The following is a 20398-nucleotide window of genomic DNA, read 5'->3' on the forward strand; positions in this document are numbered from 1 at the left end:
ACATCAGGTGTGTGGTGGCAAGTGCTGGGATCGTCAGTGGCCCACCAAACTGGCACTGCCCTGTTTGTTTTGCACCTGTGGTGGCATTCATGAGCTGAAGACATATCGGCTGCACAAACTCTGCATTTCAAAACTGCTATCTGGAGTGCACTCCTCCATTGACTATCATTGTTGAGCAAAGGACGCACCCCGGGTTGATGGTCACTGCAGACTTCACCGTCGAACCAGCCCAGACTCGAATGCCGGCAGTCCGTATATCTGCGACTGTGTGGGTCGACGCTTTCGCACGTCGAGGCACTCGATCCAGGGGAACCTTGTTCGGAGATAGCTTCGCAGCCGACGAGCCGTCTCCTCCGGTTCCTCAGGCTCGGTCGCTTCCCGGTCTGCTCGGCCAGCGGCGCTGCCCAGCCGGCCGTCGCGTGAGACCATGGCCATGGGATCGGCATTATCTCGCTGTCCTTCGTTCAAAGATCCATCTTTGCTGGGTGAGGGATGCTGCCGCTGGTCGGTCGTGGCAGAGTCATGCATCTCGACGTCAACGACCGGACTGTCGGACCCGATTCCGGGGTTGTGGTCCACTGCCATCGAGCAGTCTTCAAAGCCCACTTCGTCCAGCATCGAGCTATCCGAGTCGTCGCCATCGGGGACACAGCGGTCCCGCCGCTGTTTCTGGTTTGGCGATCTCGGGCACACCTGGACTCTGCCATCCTTGTAGATGGGGGCGATTTCTTGCCCAGTCTCGCCAAGTCGGCCTGTGCGCTCCAAGATCGTTTGCCTTGAAGCTTCGAGCTGTGCCAGCGCTATCAGGCGCTCGGCACACACCGGGTAGAGATCAGCGGTCACAACAAGGCTCATCAGAAAGCGATGGGTCTCCAGGAAAGGAAGTAATCCCTGCAGCCAGGGCTTCTTGCCGAGGATCTCGAGACCAGCGCCTTCTATATGCACATGCTTGAGGCCCTTCCACTGGCGGGACAGCATCTCAAAGGCGTCGACCTCCAGGATGCCCTGGTCCAGGGTAAAGTATGTGATGTTTGGGGTATCGGATGCCAGAGCGGCCATTGTTTGTGTCGGAAACAGCCCAGGCGTCAGCACCGAGAGGACTCTAAGATTACGAGCGCTCTTGGCAATGTGCCGCAGAAGGCAGTGACCATGTAGAGGCTTCTCCAGGAGCTGCAGAGACTTGAGGTGCGGGAACTCGACCGGCGGCAGCTCGTCGGCATTGTTGTCCCAGTCGGTTCCCAGCAAGATGAGCGAAGTCAGCGACGACCACTTGTCGCCAAAGAGCAACAGGCGAAGCAAGCTGGCTGGAATCGACGGGAACAAATTGAGTCGCAGCTCTTTCATCCGGCCGCAGAGTGATTGTGTGCGACCGGCAGTCGGGCTCTCCAATTGTGGGCGGCATTTGAGTCCGGTTGTTGCAAAGTTCTGGAGAGTTAGACTGATAAGGTCGGCATATTTGGAAAGATTCTCGATCATATCCAAGAGGACGTCCGACGAGAATATTGATCCAGGGAGGCGGAGGTGAGACAGCGCCAGCGACAGCGTCTGCAGGCTCGGCAGCCGGGTGCTGAGGAACGAAAAGTCCTCCTGCTCCAATATCTGCGTGATAATCGTGGAGGGCATTGGTAAGGCAAGCTCAGTTGGGGCGCTGGATGCTGGCTGTGCGGATCTGATGCGACGCCCACCTGTCGTTCGCCTTCGTCAACCTTGACCTTGGTCAGGCCCGGGAACTCGATGTCTCCTTGATCCTGCAGGTGCAACCAAGTGGGGATGTAGTCGTCGACTGGCTGAATGCTCACATCCACGAGCTCGATGCTGGCCAAGGCAGTGCTGGGAGCCAGTATTCGAAGGGCAAGGATCAGGCCGCCGACCAGACCATTGGCTTCGTGTTTGAACGCACTCGACAGCTGAACCGACGAGGTTTTGAGCGTGAGCTGCTCGAGCTTCGGGAGCGATTTTGACAGCGCCGTGACATCCTTCCAGCCCATACATGCACCCGAGAGCACCAGGCGCCGTAGAGCTGCTGTAGAGTCGAATAAATGCGGGGGGACCGCGACCTGGCCAAGGCTGTCGTTGAAATGCAGCTCGAGTTGGGTGAGAAGCGGATGGGCCGCAAACCACGGCACCAGCAGAGCAACCATACTGGATGTGCAAAAGTGCAGGCTCAAGGACGCCAGATTGGGGGCACAGGCCGTCCAGGGCGTGAATCCCTCGACATCGACTACGGTGATCTGTCAAAGACGCAAGAGACATGCACACAGCGTGAGCCATCGGTGCTGATCGCCGCCAAGGCCTCGAGACGGCAGGCCATTGCTCTCACGGCTCACCACTGGGTCTAGTTCCCGCCAGCAGCTCGGCCAAGCCGAGTCGAGCCAAGCCCTTGGCTCTTCGGAGAGCTTACTCTGAGCGACCTCAGATCGAGGCACTGCCTCATCACGGCCATGAGGTGGTCGTCGTCTTCCGGGCCCGGATTGTACCAGCAGCACAGGCTCTGCAGCATCGGACACATGGAGGCGCCCTTGGTGATTGCTGCAGATTCGACATAGATGTGCTTCAGCCGCGGATGCCCCTGGAATTGGCTTGCAGCCACTGGTGTCACGAGAAAATGAGCAACGGTGGCTTGGTTACTGGGACGGCAAGTCCGGTTGGTTCGGCCGAGGTGCACAAACCCCAGTGATTGCCGCTTAGCACACTTACGGTCGTGTCGGCGCATGTCCTCGTTGCGGCTTCCGACGCATTCGATATAGAGCGACTCTGCGAACGGATAGCCCGCAAGTAGATATTGGAGCCCAGCTTGACAGAGCTTGGGAGTTGCTGCCACGGATATGTGCTATCGAATTCGAATCAGAGCAATGAGCGGCGAGTCTCCGGAGGGCAACAGGGACCAGACTCGGGCACAAGAGTTGTCTGACGACGGACGCACATGCGGAGGGCAATCGACCAGCCGACCAAGGTGTGGATCAAGCATCGGTATGGCAAACAAACCGACCAAGCTCGCTCAGCCGGTGCAGGAATGAACAGTGCCGACTGGCGAGAGGGGGGGGGAGCAAACTACCTTGTACATATTGGGGGAGATTGCAATCCTCCGCCATCGACGACACACCGTCGAGACGACGACAAAGCTCCGAATGGGCAGGTACGAAAATATCAGCACGACGACTTCGGTCGGGAGCATGCGAAAGCCAGACAGGGCTTCGCCCGAAAGATGAGGCAAGGACATCGAACGGGATGTTCTGGTGGCCGACGCTGGCGGGCTGGAGTCGGGGCTGAAGGACCGGACGGAGGGCATTGAGGCGTTGATCAGAAAAGCGCCAGTGATGGTGATCAATGAGAGCCGAGCAGCAGCAGGACAAGAGCGGTGCAGCGACCAAGGAAGGGCGACAGGCCCGACGAAGGTCTATTTCATCCACGGAGGGGCTCATGGCGGAGGAAAGCGTCCGAGCAAGCACTCAGCCGGGGTCCAGAGCGAGGGACCGTGTGCCGGCCCTGGGATGCGACGGACGGCACCGAGCAGACGACGCTTGACGGAGCAGCAGACCGGACGCTCAGACGGCGCACGGCAGCGATGCGGTTTGCCGATTGGATGTCTGCAAGACGATCGAGCGGGTATATGTCGCCGACAGAACGATACGCTGGTCCGGCATGCTGAGGAGCGGTGCGACATCGTCCCATTCGAACAAATACAACGTAGTCGGATCATACCATGGATCCAATCGTTTCCCTGGGTGTCCTTGTATGAGGGAGGAAGACGCAGGGCAAAGAGTAATATCGCTGCAAGACCTCGGCGAGGAGACTTCATGGAGTTCGGAACCGTCTGATTCACACAAGACAGACTACCCACACAAGTTATCCCGGCTCGCTGTAAATACCCCAACCCACTTGGACGGGACCCGCCCAGCCATCCAGCAACACATCCAGCAACACATCCAGCAACACATCCAGCAAGAACACTCGGCAGTGCATGTCGGTGGCTCTTGGTCTGCAGACTCGCGCGGCCATCTGTCGCGTGCCGCTTGCCATCTGCAACATCCGCAACATCCGCAACAATCCCTCGGCTGTCGACCCATCGGACGCCGGTTATGGTTCGTCGTCCGTCGTCCGTCGTCCGTCGTCCACAACCGCCAGCCATGTCCCGGCCCACAGTCCACCGCTTTTCGCTCGCAGTCCGCAGCTCTTGGTCACCGGGGCTTGCTTCCCATTCGTCAAACACAGATCTTCATGTTGCCGGATTTGGCAAAGACCAGGGCGCCTGGGTCTCGACCCTCGCTTTCCAGCCTCCCTCCGGGCCATCTGCTTCTCCAGCGCAACCCTCCGATCTCCCAACGAGCTTCCTGCAGCGTCGACATGACCTATCCTGACGACCAGCTGCCTGATAACCCAACTGATGCTGGGGAGGACACCGTCGTCCTCACCGCACAAGAGTTCCTCGAAGCACAGGAGCGGCTCGAGCAGGAAGCTTCCGAAGTTCTCCCCAAGGCATTTGATCACTGCTCTTTCAGCGAGGGATACGTTTCTCAGAGCGTCTACGCCTGTAAAGACTGCTCCATGAAGGACGGGGCTCTGGTCGATGCCGGCTTTTGCTACGGCTGTTTGTGGGTATCCTTCGTGCCCAGACGAGTCGATCGCTGGGCAAATCGACCCACTGGCTGTTTTACTATGAGGCCTGCCTGCTGACCATCCGACCTTATTATCGTCCATGCTTTCTGCGTCTTCTAAACAGCATATCCGTGAGTAACTCTCTTCTGCGAGTTCCTAGCCGTAGGGTGATCGGTGTGCTGGCTGACGCTGCGTGCATGATCTTTCCCAGTGCCATACCACCCATGAGGTTGTGGAGCTCTTCAACCGCCGTCACTTTCGGTAGGTCTGCTGGATGGTCTCCAACCAACACACTGCTTGGTATTTGTAGCTGTGGACAAGCGGAGCGACTTGCTGCTGGGCCTGACCCATCCATCTCGACTTGGCCTCTCCAGCTGTGACTGCGGCACCTCCAAGATCGGCAACAAATGCCTGCTGATGGAAAAGAGCCCTTCCGCCAGCAACAGCGAAAACAAATACAATGACAATTACAAGGGCATATTCTGCTGGTGCAAGTCCGAATACGATCCTGAGAAGGAGGCCGGCGTGATGCTCCAGTGCATTGCGTGCGAAGGTATGTCGTCCGAGCCCCGTCGTGCTTGCCGCTGCTCAGGACAGACTCACCAACGCTTTGTTTTTTCTGAACTTCCCCCCCCCAACCGGCTCAGATTGGGTGAGCTGATCGTTTTTGAGGGGAAATGGCAAAGACTCTAGCAGGGCCGACAAAGTTGGTGCAAACGGTGCTGGTACAACGGCGATGAGACTCTGAAGACTAACAGTAGTTTGCTCTTCCGTCTGCCTCCAGTTCCACGATCGCTGCATAGGAGAGGTAAGGCGAGTTCGTTCGGCCGTCGAGACGGACCACGCATTAGCTTCGGATTCATAAAGACCTGAAGCATCTCGTACTCGATGAGATGGCACAGCCGGGAGTTCGTGGAGTGCTGAAGTGCAATCATTCACCTTGTCTTCACCAGCTTCCTGACGAGGACAGCTTTGAGGACTTTATTTGCCGATCGTGTGTCGCCAAGATGCCCTTCCTTCGGTGGTACCAGTCGAAGGATGCATATGTGTTTTCCCCGCAAGCATCCGATCTGCAGTCCGCCCAAGGTGCAACTCAAGAGGCCGTCAAGCAGACTTTGCATGGAGCCCCCGATATTGACGACCCTGTTGATGGCGATAAAAAGAGGAAGCCGGAATCGGACCTCGACGACAGCGTGGCCAAGAGAGTGCGATCGTCGTCAATAGAGCCCAATGCGACCGAAACAGCACCCTCGGATCCTCTGGCAACATCTTGCTCGGGCTGCGCTGTTCCCGGTAAGCATGATGTATATATCGCCCTCGATCCCGATATGCATTGTGCCAAGAGACATTGCGGGCTGCTGACTGGATCTCTTTCTTTGCCACATTGATCACAGAATCAGCCAAACTCGAGCCTCCGATCGAGACCGATCTGTTTTGTGTGGCAGGGTGGCGAGATAAGCTCTGCCGGTGTGATGAGGTGAGAGCCTCTGCCACGGATGGCACCAAGCACACGAGTCGGATACGTGCTGTCGATGCTGCCCGATGGAGCATGTCGCTCGGTCAATCGATCAGTCAATCGATTGGCCCGTCTACTTTTAACACAACTGCCATCCTCAACCGGACGTATTGGTTTTGAATCCGCCGCGATACAGTGCCGGCGCCGATACGAAGAATTCAACGCGATGCATCTCATCACGACCGAGCGGTCTTGGGAGCCCCCCGAAGATGAAGAGGCTGGTAGGTATCGATACTGTGGGAAGCAGGCGCATCATGGGGCAGGATTATCAGTTGGGGCATCAGTGGCGCGGGCACTCGTGAGTGCATACCGAGATACCCTATAACACGGCGAATACGCACTCCATCCCTGATCGGCCGAGTTCAGGCTCCTCCTTGATGGACATGGGCATGCGCCAACTCAACCGAATCGACCGAGTGCAGGCCATCGATGGCGCTCGCGCCTATGTCGATCTCAAAGAAGGCATCATGAACCATCTGCGGCAGTTTGCTGGTACGATTCTCCCGGCCGACTCCGTTGTCGAGCAGGACTGGGAAAGACACAGCCCCTCCCCTCCGTCTCTTGTTGCCCTCATGATGTTCATTGTACGACCTCCCTCGATATACTCGTATTCTCAGGCACCGATCACGTCATCACCAAGGATGATATCATGGCATTTTTCGAGGCGAAGCTGCAGGGACGCAAGTGCGACTGAGAAACGCCTGTGGACTTGATCAATTGAAGGCCTGTCGCTCCCATGTCCGAGGCCTGCCCTTTGTGCTCATCGACGACTCTCCGTTCTTGATCGTCGCTCGAGCCAGTTCTGTTCAATGGCAAAATATAGCAGCGCCTGAACAGCCGCCGCATCAGAGGGCTGTCGCCTTCTTGTCTGATCCTCCCTCAGAATTCAGAAATGGCAAGGCTCTGAGCATTCCAGATAGACATTACATGTATTGTAGCAACTACGAGTCTCGACCAATGTCAGAATCAAGGCCGCCGGCTGTGAGTGCTTGCCTCCGCAATTCCTCCACCCTCCCTCCGTGGATCCACAAAGAATGAGTCGGATTCTAATCAAGGCACGGTGGTCCTTGGGCATCCCCACTTCGGTAGAACTGTCGATGACATGGCATTATCCATCAACTTCAGCCGGACATTCGCGTGGTTGATGTAATCCACGTTTAGGGTGACTGGATCTGGATCTGGATCTCGACAGAGTAATCAGCAAGGGAGGGAAGGGAGGGAAGGGTTCACCAAGGTGGAGGGATCGTTTTCTGCCGCTTGGTTGGCAGCCCAGGATCATGGCCAAACAAGGCCAACTTTGAATATGCAGATTCGTGGGTAGAAGCGATTGGTCTTGATGATCAATTCTGCCAGCTGCTGTTCTAGTCGAGCGAGACAGCACTGGCAGGGCGGGGAAGTGTCAGCTACGGCGTTTAGGCATGCGTGCACAGCACTTGCTAGCACGGGTATCCACACAAAGTTGAGGGCATAGGGAGGGGGGGCGAGGGCCAGAGGAGTAAAGAGGTCGACGTGATTATTTAGACCCAGTGCGCCAGAGCAAAAATCGTACTGGATCGGCATGCATCAGGGTGGGAGAAGAGAGAACAGGGCCTATCCAAGCCCTTTCGGCATGTGGTCAGGTTGTCGAGCGAGGCTGAGGCAGGCGGTCGAGGTCCTGTGTCGACAGACCAGGCCGAGTGCGGTAGAGGAGGCGGCGAGTAGATATGATACACATAGGAGACGGCCGGAATGGCTTTGGCCACAATTGCTTGGTTCGCGGGCACTGGGCTGGATCGTTAGTCGTACTCGAACGCTCGGAAAGACTGGGGATGGCTATGGCCCTGATTGTGGCTGTGGCCCTGTCCATAGATCGGCCCAGGCGAGGACCAAGCGTTGGTCTTGAGAGGCATCTGTCCCAGACTGGCCATCGATCGTTCGTCCAGGCCAAAGTCGCCCGAGCCAAATGGGTTTGAAATGCCGTTGATCTGCATGGGCTGTGGTAGCGATAGCGCCAGGGCTGTCGGATCAAAGTCTTCGCCGTATCCAAATGGGTCAACAGAGTCCAAAAAGAGAATCTGGCTTGGAGGAGGAGGCGGAGGGACGGGCCCGGTCGACGGCGGCACGGACACAGAGACAGATGCCGATAGCGATGGTGGCACTGCGCTCGGCACCTGTACCGGCACCTGTACCGGTGGGCCAGGCGGCCGATGGAGGATGCCGGTGTGGTTTGAAGCCATACCATGCCAGTTGTGGCGCTGGCGATCCATGTTGGCGTCGCTTGCAGACAGTCGTCCGTTTGGGGCGAATGTATAGTTGCCGGGCCCGGCAGCAGGATGGGCCATCTGCCCATCGATCTGCGGCATGGCAAACTTGAGAGACGCATCGAATCCTTGCGGCATGTTCGTCGAGTAGTCGTAGCCGTTGATATTTGGGTGCGAGACCCGCCCCGCCCGAAACGAATCCGGCAGTTGACCCTGCAATGGTTGCTGGAAGGGCCCCAGCCTCGCATCTACCGACAGGGGCATTACTTGCGGCACCTGCCGCATCGGACCGCTTTCGGCCGTGGCAAAGGCGGGATCGGGGCGGCGGTTGGGGAATGTCATGGACGGGCTTGGCCGGGCCACCAACGTGGACATATCCGAGTTGAGCGGCGCCGGATATTTGTGGCCTGCTGGTATCGGGAGGGGAGCTGGTCCGGGAGTCGAATGCAACATGGCCGGCGTGGCGGCCGGAGGAAACCCGGGGACATCCACCTGCGAACGGCTGCCAGGAGCCCCCATAGAGGGCAGGCTGTGTTGAGATACCGAAGCGCCAGCAAATTGAGCTGGCTCGGAGACCGACTGAGGCGACGGGAACGACGAGAGCGACGACAGCGATTTTGCCGAAAGGGCTGGCGAGGCTTGCGCATGCGAGAGAGACGGCTGGGTATGTATCGGCTGCACCGACGAAGAGACCTGTGCTGGATTTGAGGCAGCCTCGGAGACAGGCTCCAATGTCCCCGCCATGGGATCAAAGGCCCCACCCTGGCTTTGGCCAGGCTTGGCCGAGAGTTGGCTTGAGTGGCTGCTGATGTGCGTCTGCCGGATCCTCTCGACAGTGTGCTCGGCCAGGTTCCGGCTGATGGCTTCTGCGAGATCGTGCTGGTCGCCAAGCGGATGCTGGCATGGCGACATGGCCTCTGGATTCTCCTGCTTGAGCTGGGCAATCGTCCGCCTGAGTTCGGTGTTCTCCTTCATCAGCGACTGGATGCCGGCCTCGTATTGAGATCGGACCTCCGTGAGAAGCTCCTGCGTTTGGCGCAGCCGCAGCTCGAGTTCGTTGACGAAGCGCTCTCTCCGTTCTGTTGGCGGGTTGATTCGGGTGTGCGAGGACAGGCCAGGCCAGGACATAACGCAGCATACCCGTATCGTCAGCGAGAGCGACGTCGGGGCCACAACAAAGCCAGATTGCAGTTGCCGACATCGCAGTTATAAGCAGGCGATTCGGCGTCGTTGCGGGGATGGCCCAGGGCGGAGAAAGGGAGTGATGGATAGCCCAGCCCAGTTAGTCCTCCATCCATCTTGCTGACCAGAGGACAAGTCGCACGCATGATGATCCCGGATCCGGGCTCCTCCTGGCCGCTAAATACACCAGCAAAGGCCATCTGAGGCCCCGTGCAATGCAAAGGAAAGGCGTAGTGCCTGACGAGGCACCCCCAACATCCTGATCGACCATGGAGCTCGCGACGAGCAGGGATGGACCAAAGCCGCCACGACTGACGCAAGATCAAACTCCATCGATCATCAGCAAAGGGCCACACCCTCTTCCTCGTCTTCTCCTCCTTCGGCATGTGGAAAATGGCGCGATGGAAAAGATGCGATAGCAGAAGAGCGAGTGAGGTAAGGGAGGGAAACTGGGGAGTGGCCCACCTCGAAAGTTGCGCTGAGAGTTCCGGTTCTGGGCTTGCCGCCGCAGCTTCTGGATGGCAGGGTCGGCGGGTTTTCGTCCGGGTTTTTTTCTGACTTTGATGGGCATCTGGCCGAGGGCGTCATCCATGTCGAACGCCTGGTGGATCGGATCAAATCCAGCGCCGGGACCCATGGCGTCCAGAGACATCGGAGGCAGGGGACGCTCGGCGAGAGGTTATGGGGGGGGGATGCCGAGGGATCGAGCTGGAGTGTCTCGACGGGACAGGACAGGGCAGAGGGGCTTGGTCGGGAAAGAGATGGACAAGAGTAGGCAGTGGCCAGAAACAGGCGGGCGATGAGTCGGGCCGAGTCGAGGAGCGCAGGGACAGGCGATGGGCGGGCCGGTGTCGACGGATGGGAAGGGCTGGAATGGTGAAGGGCCGAAGCGATGGGGAGACCGGGGGGGCAGCCGAGGGCGAGGATTTGGGGTGCGACCGAATCGTGGACTGGCGGGGGCACCTGTGGCACACGCTTCCAGGGACTGCAAACAAACCTGCAAGGCGGGGCTGAGCATTCGATCCCAGAACGGTGCCGCCTGCCCACTGGCGATGGAGGGAAATCATGGGTGCGAAGGGGGAGAGAGCGATGGAAGAAGATGAGAAAGATCATTGTCTCGCCTGTGGCATGCGGGTGTCGAGCCAGCACCATGGCAGAGCCAGTATTCTCATGAAGGGTCAGCCACCGCCGCCATGGCAGAACAAGATCGTGTATATTGAACAGCGGTTCGAGCGGCAGACAATACGGTGCCAGGACACGCCACATACTGCCTAGCATCAGGAGCAGACCAAGAAGAAGAGCCTGAAGATGCAGCGGGGGCGTCTGGTTGGGAAGATGTGCTTGGAGCCAACAAAGCGGATGCGACTGAAGGTAGCTGGCCGCAAGTGTTGACCATGAGTTGGAAAGGATCACGGACGGCGCAGACCGGTCGCCAAACTAAATCCGATAGGTCGCCTCCTTCTTGACCAACAGACTCTCATCTTTCATGGAGGTGTCCTCGCTTTTCCGGAGCATGTAGCGCGTGACTTCGTCCTCAGTGATTTCCAGCGCAGCGATCGGCAGTGTGCCGACTTGCTGAGTGTTCTCGTTCAGCCCCTAGGAACACGAGAACCGTCCAGATACCACAACAGAGTCAGTTGCGTCAAGACAGAGGAAAAGCAGCGCCTCGCGGCAGAACCACGAGCGACGGTGCAATTTGACATCACGGAGGGCAAACAGCCAATTGCACGGGCTTTTGGCGCCACACATCGCAGGGGATGGTCAGGCGCAAGAGAGGCAGAGGCTCGTCGCAGGGACACGCGACACTTACATGGCCCCAGCCGTCGTTGAAGACACTGAGCAGCACCACCAAGTCGCCAGCGTTCAAATCGATCTCGTCCTCTCGCCGAGCTTTGTACGTTAGCCGGACTCGCCATTTTGTGCTGAATGTGGTGCTGGTGACGGGCCGGACAATCTCCTGCGCGAGCTGAAGTTCGATAGCGTCCTTGTCATGCTTTGCCCGTGCGAGCTTCTGTGACGATCTTTGTCCCCGCCTGTAGATGTACACACCAAGATAGGATAAGAGGGCTATGGCGATGGAGGAGCCAACGACGATGGCGATGATGGTTGTTGTGCTGAGCTGGATGGCTTGGTTGTCCTGGGTGGTTTGGGTTTGTCGGTCGGCACTTGATAGACGAGAGCAGCAGCCGCCACTCATGGAAGTGGGGTTGCTCTGGCAGATGTCATGTAAAGCATCGTTGGAGAGCGGGGGAAATAGGGTGACGCCGGCAGAGCCACTCGAATCGACCGAGGCCATAGGCTGAGGTTGCATTGAGTAGTCGATAAGGCCTGGAGCGATCGATGACAGCACAGTGAGTTGCAGCGTGGTTGTTCGACGGATGGTTGGTAGTGGAGTGCGTCAAGTTTTGTCGCACGGCAGTTTGAGGTGGTCGGTTTCAGGGAAAATGTTTGCCAGATTGGAGACGAGCCCGAGATCGGGGTGGATGATTTTTCCGACCGACGAGACGAGCAAGTCAAGGCGAGAGGACCAGCGTCAGCAGCGGTCAGACGAGTGTGTGAGAGGCTTGGCATGTAGGGGGCCAGCGATGACGGCCAAGGCACAAAGAAGCAAGCATACCGCAGTGCTCAGGAGATTCGAGGACTTCAGAGAGCGTGCATTGCCCCGTAACAGAAATATCAAAGATCTGCGAGGGGACGTAGCTGTTGAGGATTTGCGAGAGGGCGCCGGTGTCTGCATTGGTAACGTTCGCTTGGCAGCCGCTGTAGAGCTGCTGTGTCGAGTAGACGAGCGAGTCGCGGAAGGCAAAGGTTTCGAGGCGAGGACAAGTGCGGTTACGCTGGGGGCAGTAGTTTGTCCGGTTTGTGGCCATCACAAGGCCCTGGCACATGTGCTCTCGAAAATAACGAATGTTGCTGGCAAATTGGTACTGGAGGATCAAAAGTCAGATAGGCGATATGAGCACGGACGATACAGGCGAAAGGGGCAAGGAGGGTGCTGGAATGGCACCAGAACGGTGTCCGCGGCTGGATGGAAACCGAGCTAGAGATATGCATGTGCTGGCAGGGGGCGGCGAAGGGAGGGCAAGGATGGGGCTATTGGTAGAGGCAGAGGCAGAGGCAGAGATGCGGCTGGAATCGTATCGGCGAACTGGGGAGTGACCGGACCAGAGGAGCACCGAGGCACACACCGGCGGTATCCCCTTTGACTGCGCCAGGGGAAATACCAATGGCATCAGGCTGACTTACGGGGTTATAGTACTGGCTGACGTTGCTCGTTTTGCAGACGTCCTTGAAGATCTCGAACATGGGGCCACCAAGCACCCGCCAGAAACTGGTGTCGCTTCCGTTGGGGTTCTCGACCTGCTCGATCAGCTGCAGCAGGCCCTTCAGGTTGGTGACCGACTGGGTCGACCCGGTAACGGTGCGGATGACCGAGGTGTGGACAAAGTAGTTGCCCATTATGTTGTCGCAGTTTCTGAGGAGCCAACGTGAAGACGGGATTTGCCGCCGACAGGGATGCTGTTAGAGCAGACCGACATGGATAGACTGCGGGGCTGTGGCGAGGGAACGAGAACGCAGACTGACCCTGTGCCCGCCAGCGCTTTAGGGTGGAGCTGGATGCATCCATCCGGTGGAGAAAACTCCAGAATCTCGGTCTGGGTGGCCGACGAAGAGTTGTAGACGTAGACGCTGCTCATGATGGGCAGGCAGAGACCAGGCAGAGAAACGCTGCAGATGGATACGGAGACACCGCAGGTGGTGAAGGTGTGGCAGATGGGGGAGACGAAACAGAGGCAGAGGCGGCGAGGGAGACCCGGCAGCCACGGATCCAGGAGACCGAGGGAGACCGAGGGGATATGGCCAACGGGAGGGGCAGGCGGTGGTCTCTCGAGCAGTGCGATCCCGAGGAGATGGCGGCGTGCGCTGGGTTTGGGCAAGAGCGTCACCAAGGCGTCGCGGGCAAGAGGGTGGGCCGGCTGCAACTCTGCCGAGCGCGGCTCTGCGCGGCTCTGCGCGGCCAGGCCTTGTTCGGACGGCGGTGGAGGAAATCACAGCCAGCAAGGCGCTGGCGAGGGGGACAAGCAATGCAGCGCAGAGTTGCAGTTGTGGCGATTTAACGAACACGACGACCCATTCAAGTCGCAGTGGAGTCGGCAGAGGATGTTCGCGCATCGATGGAATGTGGCATCATAGAGTGTGGCCCTTGGATAGAACATGGCATCGTATAGCGTGATCCCACGGGCAGGCCAAGTTGTTAAACATCAACCACACGTTTCATCGCAGCGTGTGAATCGAATCTCGGCCTGCCAATGCCAGCGCCAACGAGAAGAGGCAAGAGCGTCGCCTCCCCCCCCCCACGACTTTCCGAAAGTAACTCGGCAGCCCGCGGATTCCACCAATCCATGGCCCCGCTGAGCGCCTCGCCGTGGCCGGGATGGGCGAAGCAAACGTCGGATGGGCTGCATCGATGGCTGCATCGATGGCTGAACTAAGCGCCAATCGGCCCGCCTTGGCACACTGCTCGGCACGCTGCTCGGCACCACGGCGTTGAGAGCGAATATCATCCGATCGCCCGCTGGCCCATGGATCACGAACCCATGCAAGACCGTCGCTGCGAGTTTGCATGGCGCTCCTCTTTGGCCAGTCCTCGGCTTGCCAGTCCTCGGCTTGCCCTTCCTCGGTTTGCCCTTCCGACTGCCTGTCCACCCCTCGGAGGCCCGCTTCCACCCGATCGCCGACCACAAACCACACCGCGCAGATGCCACCGCGGTGCCTGCCCTGCGCTGCTGGGTCGCGGGTGCTTGTCGTCGCTGCTGAGCAGCCTGGCCGCCAGATCGCCTTCTCAAGACCTCGCCTCGTTCCCGCGATGCTGCCGATGGCACTGTGGACGGTCCTGGTGGCTGGAGGAATCGCTCGATCGCAGGTGCTGGCCGCCGCGAGCACACCTCTCAACGCCTCGCTCCTGGCCGAGCTGATGGCCGATCTGGGCATCGCCAACGACTCGTACCCGTTCGTCTGCTACAACGGCACAACCGACTACGGCTGGGCCGGCCTTGTTGCCAAGCTTGGGGTGGGCGCACAAATCGATTGAATCTGCCTTGAAAACCTTGCGCTGCGCGATTCCTGCCATCCCTGCGACTCCTGTGCCGATGCTGCTGGTGCTGTCCGGGCGCTTCCGGATGCTTCCTCGTGCTGCTTCTCACCCATGACCTTTGGACCAGGAGCCAGACAGAGACATTGTCGTCGAGGCCGGCTGGTGGGACTCGTCCATGTGAGTGTCGTGTCGGCTGAACATGCATCGCCGATCCACCCGCGACGCACCGGCAGACCCACCGCCTTGTCGCGTGCCTGGACGCGCATCTGCGGTCGCCTGACCAGCGTTTGTCTCAGGATCCTCAACCACGTCTACGAGATTCTCCTGCGCGACATTCTGGGATACGGAGTGCTGGACCAGCTCTACAGCGGGGGTGAGTTTGCGCGGCCTTGGCGCGCCCTGCCGCTGTGTACTTGCCGCTGCGCGTTGGCTGAACCGAGCATGGCTGAACCGAGCATGGCTACCGCTGAAATAGTCAGTCCGACCGACCGACTGGGCTCGTGAGAACCAGCGCATCGCCTTTGCGGCGGCTGTCTCTGGTCTGCGGGCTCACCAAACCCTCCGCGGCTGTATTTGATCGGGTCCTGCCAAAGCCAGGTGCCTCGACCGGTCCTCGCCTGCAATACAACGTCACGGATGCCTCAGTAGAGCTCTGGCCCTCTGACGGTATGTCTGCACAAGCCAGTGACAAACTCGGGCCGAACACGCAATCTTTGGCCTGCTCAAGTATGGCAGTCCGCTCCGGCCGAGCTGACACTGGTTCTCTCCGGCCGCAGCAACTTACTTTGAGGAACTCATCGTCTATGAGCGGTCGGTCGTCTATGCAGGGTCACCTGGCTACATCGGCCACATTGGCTGGTACATCCCAACATGGTGAGTCGCGCATGGCCGTTGAGCTTGTTGTGGTTCAAGAGCCCCCGGCAATGCGAGCAGCTTGGATGTCTCGATGCATATCGCTGTGGTCGTCCCCAGCAGCTCAGGCCAGTCACTCCTCAGGGTCGTCGACCAATACCCGAATTACACCATGGACTTCTGGAGATCTTTGCGTGATCCTCAGGCACTGTCGCTGTTCCCGGCCTCGGGAACCGGCCCGCGATACGTCAACCCCGACGGCACACCCGAATGTGATAATATACCCAATGGTTGCATGAATGGCACCTGTAAGCCTGTGTCTCCCGCACAACCGCACTGGGTCGCTTGGCAGTCCAACAGTGCCTGACAGCTGTTGTACTCTTGCCCATGCGGCTGTTCTGGAATCGACTCACATTGGCCTCTGCGGATGCAATGCTCATACATTCCATATATGTCCTTCCGATGCTGCCTTTTAGATACGCCGGCGCAATGCGTCAACAATCCGTACTGTGTTGGTGAGCATCGCTGTTCAATCCTAAAGTGCATTTCTGCCGCTCCCGATACCCTCTAAGCACAAAGCCACTTCTTTCCATCCTCATGTCCAGAGTTTTGGGGAAATGGTGAGCAGCCGATTGCGGTTCGATGCGAGAGACGGAACAAGCACAATAGGAGCCCCAGCGCATCCCAGCTGTGCAGCAAATCGGACAGGGCTCGGTTCATGCTGTTGTTGTCGTCGCCATACTTCGAAGAGGCTTCGACATCGAGCCACACTTGACCCGTTGAGACAAAACCTGATCGCACCATCATCTTTCCCCGTTGATGGCTCAGATCCGTCATACTCCAAGTACTACAACGAGCGCTTGATCGACGGCCTCCAGTTGAACATTACGATCAACTACCTGGTACAAGCTGTGCTTCCGCCAGAACTGTGGTTTGTGTGGATCATGCTTGAAGCGACTTGACTGACGGAATGCCTTTGCGCAACTGTGGCCCAGGACGGAAACGGAGACGTGCAGACATGGGTAGACCAGAAGATTCAGCCCATTATCTTCTACTACTGGACTCCCAGCGTTCTGCTCGCGACGTATGGTATTCTTGCCACTGTGCCTCGTGCCGGTTCCTCGGATCTGGCTGCAATCAACTGGACGACTGTCCACCATTTAGAATAGTGCTTAGAGCTACTCGCACCCCTCCCCCTATTCGCAGCCCTGGATAATCCGAAGGCGGCTCGACCCTGCAGCGCAATCAACTTGTGTCAAACACTCATTCGCTTCACGTTCACCTGTTATCTGGCTCCCCGTTTGCAGCCGCAACATCACCCGCATCTCGTTTCCAAACATCTATGCTGGCTGTATCGACAGTTTTCTGAAAGGTGACACGTTGTGCTTTTTTTGGGGGGGGGGCCGTGCTATCGATATGGGCAATCGGCAGATGACATTCCATCAAAAAACGACTTGCGTTGAGCAACGACAGCTCAGCTGACCAATACGCTTGGCTGGTGGCTAGATCGTGAACATACCTTGGTCACCTGCGACTATCCCCCAGACTTTTTATTCAAGGCGTCGAGCCTGGCTCTCAAGAATGACTTTCCGTATGCATATGAACTGGTGAGTGCCGATTATCGACACTGCGAAGTGGCAGGTGCTGCGCAGCGTGAAATAGAGCAAACAAAATCTGCCTGCCCCATCTGAGCCGGGCTTTCCGATGCCAGGGCTCTGGGAACAGAGATGGCACCACGTTGATTCCCACAACGATATCCCATGATTATTAGCTCGAAAAGCTCATGGTATCCGAGGCCGATATCACGGAGATGCTGAAGATGTTGGACAAGACCAACTATACCTTCCGCGACTTTGCCGTCGTCGCATGCAATTGGATCAACAGCAACGAGGACACGTGGAGCAAGTGGATTCCCTCACCCCCCTCCCTCGCAGTCGGTGAGTTTGGATGTGAATATTCGTATTTTGTGAGAACCTGAGTGATATACCGGGATGCTTGGGTGTCCATGTGCTTCCTCCTGGTGTTGAGACAACCAAGCACACCGAAAGACTGGAGGTGGATGCTGAATGTCTGACGCCGGACTGGACTGCTCCGAATCGACACCTGGCAACCCGCCGTCGCTAGCCTCATGTCCTACAGGTACGGGCATATACCGGATCGGCCAGGAGGACCTGTGCCTCACCTGCAATGCAGGCACATACAACTGGAGTCCAAACAACACGATGCCGTGCCAGACCTGCCCAAGCTCGGCAACATGCAGCGGAGGCACCAGCGTGGTCCCGTTCCCGAACTTTTGGCTGGACGCCAATAACAACCCTGTCCAAGTCGTGGTCTGTAGCAATGATAGACCGGCATAATGCAATCGATGGTTTAATCGACATGGTGATGTGAGAGGCAGAGACGATTTACCAATCGAGTCCGATGGCACCCAGTAGTCTGGCCTTGCCTCCGTATTTACCCATCTCCACCTCGACCACAGCGATGTCCTCTGGACGGTGTCTGCTCCATGAGTAAGATCACCTTGCATATGATGTCATTTTCGTGGTCGTGGATGTGTCTATCTGGCCCGGGAGGCGTGCTATTCTATCCGACTTGGATGCATTATGGATCATTCTGTGGCTCAAGATATGAAACTGAGTCTATAGCTGACCCTGCAACTGACCCTGCAACTGAATATGCAACACCCCATCCTTCTTCCAGATCAGTTGGAATTTAACGTCTCGAACCAGTGCTCTGGGGGGCTCTCTGGGGTTCTGTGCACAGAGTGCGCCGATCCAAACAAATACGAATGGAACGGTAAGTTGCTGTCTTTGCACAATCGTCCACCCAACAGTGTATGCCACCGGTGATATGTAGCGCAGGCTGAGCACATTCGAGCATCTGGCGAGCACTAACAATATGGCGGCAATGTGTGTGCGTCTTGCCGAAAATACAAACATCTCAAGGCTACTGCATCCCGTGTCCGGCATCTCAATGCGTCCTGTCGCTGCTCATAGCTTGGCTCGGTACCCTGGCCTTCACACTGGCTATCTATATCCTGCCCAAGCGGTCGAGCGCATCGATAGGCATCCTGGTAAGCGACGCTTCCCGCCCAAGAGCAGGTTCAAGGCATCCTGTCCGAACAACAGTACGAACAACAATACTGTGCTCAGCAATGGCAGCTAATCCACATCATCCCTTGGTGGCAGACATTCTACTTCCAAGTGGCGGCGCTGATCAATCCTCAGCTGTCGGTGGGCACGCTGGCCAATATTCTCTCGATTGATATGGAAATCTCGCCAACATGTCTGGTGCCCCTTCGGGGCATCTCCAAGGTGTTTTTCTTCTATATCGTCCCGGTTGTGATGCTGCTGAACCTCGTGGTGCTGCACCGGCTGGGCACACCGATCCGCGCCTGGGCAAAGTCGACCTTTGTGTGGCAGCGAATCCTCAAGAACAACCCCGTACCAACCTCGCGCCGGGCCAACTTCATCTCATCCATGTTCGAGCTGCTGATGTGCTTTGTCCTGCCGATCTTGAAGGTGTCCCTCAGCATCCTGGACTGCAGAAGGATCAACAATGCGGTTGTGATGTACACGGCCGCCAACACCATCTGCTGGACAGGTGTGCATCTCGGGGCGGCTGTCTGGGCCATTGTGGTGCTGGTGATACTTGTCGGCATCCTGCCAGCATTCATGCTCTTCAGATTGCTCACCCTCAAGAAACACGGCTGCCTGGACCAACCCGATCAAGAACGCGTATGGTGAGTCTTTGAACAGCCAAAGCAGAGGACGAGAGCCAGCGGAGAGAGTTGCCATGGACGATAACGGGCGATGCCCTGGGCGATACCCTGGGCATGTCGCAAACTTGGCTCCAAGGGATCGACCAAGGAATCACTCGAGAAGTTCAAGGGTGGGGTTGCTGGACTCTAATGACTCTCTACTGGATATCGGGCAGGGAGCGCTGCATGCATCTGCCCTATAGAAAGACATACTATTATTGGGCGCCGCTGCAGCTTCTCGAACGCAGCACCATCCTGTTGTACTTTGTCTTTTGCCTTCCAGGGAGCAGTAAGTACCGGAGGCGATCCAAGCCAATAGCCACAGCTGGTGCTGTCTAACCACCGTCCGAGTCATTTTGCGGCACACCAACTCCTCGTCCTCGTTCTCGTCCTCGCACCCTCATCTCCGTAGACTCGACATCGAATGCCGCTCGGCTCCCCTTGCTGCTCGCTGTGATGGGCTTTCGGTTCTACATCCAGCCGTACAAGAACCCCGTGTCCGCCAAGCTCTACCAATGCGTCGGGACGTGCTGGTTCTGTTTGGTGGTGATCAACTTTTACCTCATTCTCGGGACCACAGGCTGGAGCCAGGTTCTGCTGGGCGATCTGGCCATCATCATCTACTTTGCACCGCTGGTCCTTGCGGTCTGTCACTACATCCTCCTGCTCCGCAACATCACCATCGAGCCGCTGTGGCGATGGATGTGGAATGGCCACAAGAAACGAGTTGTGCCCATCACCGACGTGGACGACGAGCCGCATCCATCTGCGGCACCCTGTCCAAACGGCAGCGCAGAGAGCCAGAAGGCGTGAGTGGTGCTGGCCGCGAAGATGGCGGGTAGGCCAAAGTCCTTTGCAAACGAAATCGTGTCGGTGGTGGCCAGCAGCCACCCCTTTCGGTCTTTGATCGTCCCCCCCCCCGCGCGTTCTCGAATCCAGCGGCTCGTCGCAAACGCCGTGACAATGCGAGTATGCGGTGCCTCTGTCTGTTTTTGACAAACTCGATACCATAGCCAAAATACAGTGCTCCGAAAGGGAGCCGGTCGCCCAAACATCACGCTTGAGAGCAGTGATCGTTGTCTTGCCCTCATCGGGATGTCGTCTCATTGAAACATCGCGCCGTCGCTGTTGTCAAGCTCGCTTCCTCTGATGATGGC

General features: G+C 57.8%; 5 protein-coding genes across 5 annotated transcripts; 2 read left to right on the forward strand and 3 right to left on the reverse strand.

Moving 5' to 3' along the window:
* Window positions 1-153: 153 nt before the first annotated feature.
* BJ171DRAFT_41514 (uncharacterized protein) lies at window positions 154-3532 on the reverse strand. Its single transcript, XM_053107314.1, has 5 exons — window positions 3056-3532; window positions 2698-2830; window positions 2328-2589; window positions 1686-2231; window positions 154-1599 (listed from the first exon to the last, which is right to left on the reverse strand). The coding sequence occupies exons 1-5, from the start codon at window positions 3420-3422 to the stop codon at window positions 214-216; spliced, it is 2694 nt and encodes an 897-aa protein (XP_052968195.1). The 5' UTR covers window positions 3423-3532; the 3' UTR covers window positions 154-213.
* Window positions 3533-4107: 575 nt separating this feature from the next.
* BJ171DRAFT_498758 (uncharacterized protein) lies at window positions 4108-7021 on the forward strand. The gene is made up of 11 exons (XM_053110407.1): window positions 4108-4592; window positions 4721-4727; window positions 4808-4857; window positions 4971-5149; window positions 5244-5248; window positions 5381-5404; window positions 5550-5889; window positions 5991-6073; window positions 6249-6333; window positions 6479-6604; window positions 6730-7021. Exons 1-11 carry the CDS (start codon window positions 4219-4221, stop codon window positions 6804-6806), a joined length of 1350 nt encoding a protein of 449 aa, XP_052968196.1. The 5' UTR covers window positions 4108-4218; the 3' UTR covers window positions 6807-7021.
* A 758-nt stretch (window positions 7022-7779) lies between these two features.
* Window positions 7780-10419, reverse strand: BJ171DRAFT_41486 (uncharacterized protein). Its single transcript, XM_053107313.1, has 2 exons — window positions 10000-10419; window positions 7780-9431 (listed from the first exon to the last, which is right to left on the reverse strand). Exons 1-2 carry the CDS (start codon window positions 10184-10186, stop codon window positions 7888-7890), a joined length of 1731 nt encoding a protein of 576 aa, XP_052968197.1. The 5' UTR covers window positions 10187-10419; the 3' UTR covers window positions 7780-7887.
* A 210-nt stretch (window positions 10420-10629) lies between these two features.
* On the reverse strand, window positions 10630-13437 carry BJ171DRAFT_498760 (uncharacterized protein). Its single transcript, XM_053110408.1, has 5 exons — window positions 13120-13437; window positions 12781-13009; window positions 12152-12461; window positions 11345-11862; window positions 10630-11130 (listed from the first exon to the last, which is right to left on the reverse strand). Exons 1-5 carry the CDS (start codon window positions 13230-13232, stop codon window positions 10972-10974), a joined length of 1329 nt encoding a protein of 442 aa, XP_052968198.1. The 5' UTR covers window positions 13233-13437; the 3' UTR covers window positions 10630-10971.
* Window positions 13438-14401: 964 nt separating this feature from the next.
* BJ171DRAFT_597796 (uncharacterized protein) lies at window positions 14402-20255 on the forward strand (the record flags this gene model as incomplete). Its single annotated transcript, XM_053114781.1, has 20 exons — window positions 14402-14605; window positions 14757-14806; window positions 14926-15002; window positions 15227-15295; window positions 15406-15502; window positions 15602-15789; window positions 15958-15996; window positions 16087-16101; window positions 16310-16383; window positions 16477-16565; window positions 16789-16853; window positions 16988-17088; window positions 17253-17418; window positions 17606-17811; window positions 17961-17991; window positions 18182-18277; window positions 18478-18554; window positions 18670-19223; window positions 19418-19530; window positions 19654-20255. 20 exons carry the CDS (start codon window positions 14402-14404, stop codon window positions 20052-20054), a joined length of 2712 nt encoding a protein of 903 aa, XP_052968199.1. The 3' UTR covers window positions 20055-20255.
* Between the last annotated feature and the right edge of the window lie 143 nt (window positions 20256-20398).

Source organism: Polychytrium aggregatum (assembly GCF_025602895.1).
Source record: "Polychytrium aggregatum strain JEL109 chromosome Unknown BJ171scaffold_12, whole genome shotgun sequence".
Classification (NCBI taxonomy): domain Eukaryota; kingdom Fungi; phylum Chytridiomycota; class Chytridiomycetes; order Polychytriales; genus Polychytrium; species Polychytrium aggregatum.

What these genes read in the sequence shown, in the direction of transcription:
- BJ171DRAFT_41514 (XM_053107314.1), bottom strand. Translation starts at nt 3,422, where the DNA reads ATGAGCCCCTCCGTGGATGAAATAGACCTTCGTCGGGCCTGTCGCCCT. An exon ending in TCTCCCCCAATATGTACAAG is followed by an intron (nt 2,831 to 3,055) that starts GTAGTTTGCTCC and finishes CGAATTCGATAG; the next exon opens with CACATATCCGTGGCAGCAAC. An exon ending in TTGACGAAGGCGAACGACAG is followed by an intron (nt 1,600 to 1,685) that starts GTGGGCGTCGCA and finishes ATTATCACGCAG; the next exon opens with ATATTGGAGCAGGAGGACTT.
- BJ171DRAFT_498758 (XM_053110407.1), top strand. Translation starts at nt 4,219, where the DNA reads ATGTTGCCGGATTTGGCAAAGACCAGGGCGCCTGGGTCTCGACCCTCG. An exon ending in TTCAACCGCCGTCACTTTCG is followed by an intron (nt 4,858 to 4,970) that starts GTAGGTCTGCTG and finishes TGGCCTCTCCAG; the next exon opens with CTGTGACTGCGGCACCTCCA. An exon ending in CCCCGAAGATGAAGAGGCTG is followed by an intron (nt 6,334 to 6,478) that starts GTAGGTATCGAT and finishes GGCCGAGTTCAG; the next exon opens with GCTCCTCCTTGATGGACATG.
- BJ171DRAFT_41486 (XM_053107313.1), bottom strand. Translation starts at nt 10,186, where the DNA reads ATGTCTCTGGACGCCATGGGTCCCGGCGCTGGATTTGATCCGATCCAC. An exon ending in CTCTCAGCGCAACTTTCGAG is followed by an intron (nt 9,432 to 9,999) that starts GTGGGCCACTCC and finishes ACCCGCCAACAG; the next exon opens with AACGGAGAGAGCGCTTCGTC.
- BJ171DRAFT_498760 (XM_053110408.1), bottom strand. Translation starts at nt 13,232, where the DNA reads ATGAGCAGCGTCTACGTCTACAACTCTTCGTCGGCCACCCAGACCGAG. An exon ending in AAAGCGCTGGCGGGCACAGG is followed by an intron (nt 13,010 to 13,119) that starts GTCAGTCTGCGT and finishes TTGGCTCCTCAG; the next exon opens with AAACTGCGACAACATAATGG. An exon ending in CGAATCTCCTGAGCACTGCG is followed by an intron (nt 11,863 to 12,151) that starts GTATGCTTGCTT and finishes CGATCGCTCCAG; the next exon opens with GCCTTATCGACTACTCAATG.